The 7,407-nt window shown below is 35.0% G+C and overlaps 1 protein-coding gene across 1 annotated transcript; it reads right to left on the bottom strand.

Moving 5' to 3' along the window:
- Positions 1–396: 396 nt before the first annotated feature.
- On the bottom strand, positions 397–2,326 carry LOC114307105 (uncharacterized). The gene has a single exon (XM_028252500.2). It carries the CDS (start codon positions 1,370–1,372, stop codon positions 608–610), a length of 765 nt encoding a protein of 254 aa, XP_028108301.1. The 5' UTR covers positions 1,373–2,326; the 3' UTR covers positions 397–607.
- Between the last annotated feature and the right edge of the window lie 5,081 nt (positions 2,327–7,407).

Raw genomic sequence — 7,407 nt, forward strand, 5'->3', positions numbered from 1 at the left:
TTTTCATAAAGATTCTTCACCCTTGGATTAGATTATATAAAGCTGAGTTAAAGCAACCAAACAAAAGCTCGAACACATTGCTCATTAATTAAACTTTAATCAAAAGTTCGAAACACACAACCACCCAACCCAGAAAATTCTCTATAAGATAATAAGATCACAACAAAATGGCTATGTGCTTGCAGCGATTCCTACATTTATAGAAGAATACCCCGTACATGTGTTCATGACCAAATCAAAGTTCAATCATAATTTTAAATAACAGTATCATATCAATGTCAACAAGTATTGACGAATGTATCAATAAATATGAATTATTAACTGAATGAAATACAAGTTAATTTTTTTTTCTATTTTTCTCTCTTTTCAAATTCCGATTTGAATTCCTGGTCTGAATGCAACCCTTAATGAAAAAGTATTAAGAACCCAAAAACCGATAACATAATTGAATTTCATGTAAGCAGAAGAATTGCTAGCCGATCAAGCAGAAAAAGGAAAGGGTTAGATTCGATGAGATTTCTATACAGACACAAAGCACTTGTGAAACTTTTATGCTCTTTGGTAGCTATAGATTGAAAGTGGGTTTAACAAGAATGGGTGTTGAAGATCATGGAGGAGAGCCATATCCTTGTAGATCAGCCCATTGATTTGGGTTCAAAGAAGTCCCAACAGTGCCACTGTTAGTGGTGTTAGTGTTCAAGAAACTGGGATTTGAGGCAGTACTACTAGGGTTAGTAGCACCACCATTGTTGATGATGAGGCTTTGATTAATCCAAGAACCAATAGGCCTGTTTGGCAGAACCAAGGACTCTACTATGTTCCTATCTCTACTACCCATTTGGTAAAACTCATTATGCTGCTGATTCTGACCCTCTTGTGACTTAGAAAATGGGATTTTGAACCCAAATTGGTCACCCACATTGAGTGGTTGATGATTGAAGGGTTGTAGTGATTGGTTCAAAGATTGCATAGCTAACAAAGAAGATAAAGACCCACCACCAGAATAGTAAGGACTGGTGGTGGCTGACATAGTCCCCTGCGGTGGTTTTGGTGGTGGTGCTGGTTGAGATCTTGAATTCTCGCCGCCTGAAGACGGCGGAGCTTTGATTCGCTTGGCCTTCCGACAACCGCCGCCGACGGGGATGTTTCTTAGAGTTCCGCCGTGAGTCCAGTACCTCTTACAGTTCTTGCAGAAGTAGCGAGGCTGAGAGAGGCTGTAATTGTTGTAGTAGCAAAACTTTGTGTTGAGTGAGTCGCAACGAGGACACTTCTGCGGCGGCTTCTGGTTGTGGTGCTGTTGATTCTCCGTTTGCAACGCCGTATTCAACCGCTGATAATGGTGGCGATGATCTCCTTGCTGCTGCTGCTCCATTTCTCACCTCTCTCTCCCTCCCCCCCTCTCTCTCTATATATATATATGTATCAATTTTCTTTGGCTTGATTTGTTGTATTTATGAATATGAGAGATGGGTTGGATAGGCTTTGATGCATGCCATTTAATTTCTCAATCTAAGAGATGTGTATGAACTCAAACGTGTATGTTTTGATGCTGAGAATCTACAGAGTGGAAAACAAGCGGCGATCCTTACTTTATTGCATGCTGATTTCTGATCACTTCTCGCTCTCACACACCAACCCACTCACAAAACGAAGGGTACATTAAATAATACAAAAATAACAAAGAAAATCCAGAATCAAATCTCTCTCCCACTCAAGAAAATCTCTTCAGATTTTAGAACCTAGCGAGAAGAATATGTAGAGAGAGAGAGACAGAGAGAGTATGGGATGTAGAGAGAGAAAGGGTTGGGGGTACAGATGTTGCACGTAGACAAAGTCATTCAAAGAGTGGTCTTAATCTTCTGAGGGGAGAGGGAGAGAGTGTTGTAAAGTACAGTGATAAACTGACCATAGAGAACTGCGCTTGTTTAGGTTCAATCACAATCTCAATAAACAACACTGAAATTTTTTCAATTTAACAACTTCGATCAGAGGACCATATACATAAAAATGCCCAAACATGATAAACTCAACCACAAAATCCAGTTCAGATCACCTATATTAATCCACACCAGTAAATAAAAAGAAAAAAATAGAGAGAGATGGAGAAGTGGAGGAATTTTGGATGAAAAAGTTGAGGATAGGAAAAGGAGGAGAGATAGGAGGGGAGCATATAGGTGGCGTGGACCACAACAGGGGGGGCCTTTGGTACTAGAGGCGGCGGGTTGGGGTGGCGGGCGTCAATGGGCGGTGGCTGTGTCAGACCTCAGCTTCTCTCTTTCTCTCTCTTCCCACCTCTTCCTCTCTTGAAGATTTGCGTTGGATTTTTTTATTCGGTGAATTACAATGCAGTGTTATTTTTTAAGAAAAATTTCAAATCAATAATAAAGTTAATAATTATTAATAATTACATTTATGTAACTTTTTACTCATTCCACTGGCAAGTGATTTTCCATTTTTTATTTGGGTAGAATTTCTATTAAATTTAAATTTTAAAAAAAATCGTTTGGACATTGGCTCTCACTAATCTTATTTGACGAATTATTTATTTTTTAAAATCTTTTATATATGTCATTTATGAAAAAAAAAATTAAAATAATTTGATAATTATAATTTTTCATTAATATTTATTTTTTCAAAAAAAAACGTGATAAAATACGAAAGGTTATGATTAATTCTATTCATTAATGATGTGCATGAATTTTTTTTTACAAAATAAACAATTTAAATTATGGAAACGCTACATATAGTAAACCCCACAAATCCGACCAATTATTTAAAGTTCAAATTTAAAATTAAGAGAAATTCAATCCTTTTGTTTCGTATTATATGTTTTTTATAGATTTAGGTCATCTTCATCATGTAGTTGTAAAGGAATATGAGAATTTTTTTTAAGATCTCTGATATTAAAATTTTATAAGATAAATTATATATAATATTTTCATAATAGTTAAGATCTCTCAACATTTTTATAGAGAAAATTCGACTGAGGAAAATTTTTCCCGATTCAGAGAAATTTCACATTGACTCAGAGAAATTCAATTTTCACAGTCTGTGAAAATTGAAATTTCTTTAAGTCGGGATCAAGTTTACTCTGAGTCGGGTGAAATTTTTCTGAGTTGGGTAAAATTTCTCTGAATTGAATTTTTTCTATAAAAATGTTAAGAGATCTTAGCTAATAAAAAAACCATCTTGGGCCTCTCCTACTACACAAAATTAGATAAAAATGTTTCACTAATTTTTCAAAGAATAAATGGTAAAATATTATTTTTAATTTTAAATAAAAATAAATTTACACTACTATTTTATAATTTTTAGATAATGTAATGAAAATATTCTTACAAAAATGTAAAAGAGGATTTCAATTCTTCTTTTTCCGTCTTCATTTAAAAATAATTATCCACAACCTAACCCATGAGTGATTGGCAACTTGGCAAAGGCTTAGGAATTAAGCCCCCAGGTCCCAAGTTCAAAACTCTCTTGGACTTTAGTATCAAACAGCTTCATTGAATTTGGTATGGGTTTAATATTCCCTCGTTGTGCGAGCCTTGACTTAAGTGAAGTTTGTCTTAGGAGGTCGGAACAAGTTCCGAGGTTATAGTCTCCTAACTCAGAATGAATAACAGGACACCCCAATGCTCTTCGCTATGGGAGGTCGGGACAAGTTTCAAGGTTATAGTCTCCTATGGGAGGTCGGGACAAGTTCCAAGGTTATAGTCTCCTAATTTAGAGACTTAAGCGAAGTTTGTCTTGGGAGGTTGGAACAAGTTCCGAGGTTATAGTCTCCTAACTCAGAATGAATAACAGGACACCCCAATGCTCCTTGCTATGGGAGGTCGGGACAAGTTCCAAGGTTATAGTCTCCTATGGGAGGTCGGGACAAGTTCCAAGGTTATAGTCTCCTATGGGAGGTCGGGACAAGTTCCAAGGTTATAGTCTCCTAATTTAGAGACTTAAGCGAAGTTTGTCTTGGGAGGTTGGAACAAGTTCCGAGGTTATAGTCTCCTAACTCAGAATGAATAACAGGACACCCCAATGCTCCTTGCTATGGGAGGTCGGGACAAGTTCCAAGGTTATAGTCTCCTAATTTAGAACGGACAACAGGAGACCCCAATACTCCCCCGTTGTGCGGGTCTTGACTAAAGCGGAACTTGTTTTGAGAGGTCAGGACAAGTTTTCAAGTTATAATAACTCAGAACGGATAACAAGATATCCTAGTAATATCTGCAAAGGGTGTTGCCTTGAACCTGCAGACTAATAGGAGAATTTTTCTCTAATAAAAAAAATATATATATATATATATATATATATATATATATATATATATATATATATATAACCAAATAATAACGTGGTGATACCATAAATAAATCTAAATCGTTTATTTGTATAAAACACGTTTAAACTTAAAAGTGCAAATTTATTTGTAACACTGCACATGGATAGTGTTTATTTCATTTTGGGCTAATTTGATGGCTCAACGCCCACCAAGTATGTTTCATAAAATTACCCTGATTCACATGTCTATGCAATGTCAATTTTGTCTTTTAAACCTTCCGTTAAGGACTGACAAATGATTGTCAATTTATTAGTATGGTTTTATTTTTGATAAATTGTTAGATTTGAGTGAAAAATATTTTCAATTTAAAAAAAAAAAAAGAGAAAAAACAAAAGGAGAGAGTATAAAATTCGTTAAAAGTGTGTGCTGTTTCGTTTCTTTACCTGAAAATTACAACTTACAAGAGGCCTCCAAATATATATTTGGTCAGTAAGGTGATTTTTAAGTTGTAGTCATTTTAGACTAACATGGCCCTGTTTGGATATAGCTTGTTTTTTTTTTTTTTTTTTTTTTGCTAAAATAATTAATAAAGATAAAAGGGTTTTTTTTTTAAGGTCCCTCGTATTAAGATTTTATAACATAAATGACATCTAATATTTTCATAATGTCTAAGGTCCCTCAAGTTGATCTAAAGAAAATTGGTCCAAATTTCTCTGGCCTCCTTACCCTTTCATGGACTCTCCAGAGAAATTTTAAATTTCTCTGCCTTCCATATACTTCCCACTCTCCAAAGAAATTTCTCTGTGGCTTCTTTATCTCATCATTAAGATTGTTTGGTGAAATATTACCCATGTTCCGAAGCTAATCCATCTTGACTTGAATTTTACTGTTATTAGGTTTGTGATTTTGGGTTATCTTGAATGAAACACAGCACATTTCTCTCTTCAAGGTCAACTGCAGGGACGGTAAGCAGTACTTGTGAATTTCTAATTTAGCTCTATTCCTCTGCTGCATGCTAACCTAAGCTGCTTCCCACCACCACCATCTCCCTTTTTCTTCCCTTCTTATTTCCTAACTCTCTGCCCCCTCCCTTCTCCTTCCTCCCTAACCCCATTCAACACCAACCTCTCCCTCTCTCTCTCTCTCTCTCTCAATTCATAGAGCACTCAAAGAGAAGGATTGTGATGAAGTGTTCTTAAAAGGATTGGAGTGAGCTGTTTATGATCACTTAATTTGCTTCTCTTTATTGCTAAATTTAGGTGAATGGGTTTTACTTCTCATCAAGTTTGCATGAATTCATCTGATTGGCTCCAGGTATGTCATGCATTCTTTAATTTTTATTTCTTCATTTTTAAACACTTAAAATTAAATTTTGCAACTTAATTTAATGGCGATACGTGTTTTAAGATTAAAAAAAATAAATAAAGAGATATGAGACAGAGAATCATGCGCACATAACCCATCATCATCATCATCATCATCATCATCATCATTATCCTCTTTTTTCATCTAAATCTCAATACTTCAATTTATTTTCTAAAAGTTTTCTAACTTATTTTCAAAGTTTAATTTTGATGACAGCATGGTCTAAGATCCAGGTGAAAGTGACTATTAAGCATATGTAATCTTTCACTGTAATTATTCAGTGTCATAATAAATTATTAGTGTTGGTAATTAAGATACTATGCACCCCCATAACTTACAGTTCCAAGGGACTAAAATTGCTCATATAAAGTAGTTCAACTCTTATTCTCATGCAATCTAATGACACTAGAAACAAAACATAAATGATTTGTTTATGAAAAATATCCATATTTGAAATAATAGTGTTGTAGAGTCCAAAGAAATTCTCTGGGTTGAGAGAATTTCTTTGGAAATATTTGTCTAGGAATTTTCTCTGGGTTGTGGAGTTCAGAGAAATTCTCTGGGTTTGGAGAGTCCAAAGAAATTTTGAAATTTCTCTGTCATGTGTCCAGAGAAATTTTGAAATTAAGCAAAGCTCGATCATCGACATATCGTTTCATCTCAGCAGTCATTCCCGACATACGAATTGGATCTGTTTCGCGTGCAATCTTACTCCGCAAAGCCTCAATTCGATCCTTAAACGACTTCATAGTGTTGGCAACAATCAGAGTTTCGTCCAGATCAAACACAATTGAAAGACACCGTAAATTCAACATCCCCAAACAAGCATTATACAAACCGGACGTAACCGTATAGCACAAAAAACACGAAAATTTATTTTGCTTGCTCGGCATTGCCACCAAGTGAACCTCTTCGTCTCCGATCAACACCACCGCAGTCTACAAAACCAGCTTAAAACCAATCAATACATACAAAATGAAACCCAATTACAAACAAATAAAATGTATGTGTCATTGAAACCTTGAGTTCGTAAAAGCAAGAGGCGTGAAGAGTGATCAATTGAGACTGTTCGATTGGAGATGTGGATTCGAGCTTGCATCGGACTGAATTTGAGGAAGTTGTTTGGAGGATTACAGCTCCGTCGAGACCATGATTCGTGGGTCTGGACGTGTTTGAGCAAGAACAAGGGTTTTAGATGCCATTTTTGGGTGAAAAGTTGTTACTAGTATATATATATATATATATATATTTTGGGGGTGTATCGACTTGAATTGGAATTGGATTGGACTGAGAGTAAGTAGCTTGTACGCAAGAAGAAGTGAACTCGGTGATGGAATGTTCGAAGAAGGCGCAGAAATTGTGGGCAAAGAGTCAAATTTCTCTGATATATGTTTAGGGACCTTAGGCATTAAAAAATAATTTTGTGGATCTCTTCCATTACAAAAAGTGGGAGAGGGGCCCTAGACTAATTTTCCCAAGATAAAATATATTAAAACAGTTAATAAGACAAAATGTTACATCTAAATCATAATTATTTCACTTTTTCTCTCACAACTATCAAATCAACTACAAAAAAAAAGTCAGCTATCATTTCAAACACAACTTTTTAAACTAACCTAAAAGCTAAAAAGCTAACTAAAATAGACAAATTCCCAAACAAGGCCATAATTGCAACACTCATTATCATGAAATTAACCAATTAAATTTTATTAAAGGAAATTTTTTAAATTTATCAAATAATTATATTTTAATAATTAAAATATTTA

Source organism: Camellia sinensis, chromosome 9 (genome assembly GCF_055761805.1).
Source record: "Camellia sinensis isolate YWXY chromosome 9, ASM5576180v1, whole genome shotgun sequence".
Lineage (NCBI taxonomy): Eukaryota > Viridiplantae > Streptophyta > Magnoliopsida > Ericales > Theaceae > Camellia > Camellia sinensis.

Coding starts and splice junctions, on each gene's coding strand:
- LOC114307105 (XM_028252500.2), bottom strand. CDS start 1,372: ATGGAGCAGCAGCAGCAAGGAGATCATCGCCACCATTATCAGCGGTTG.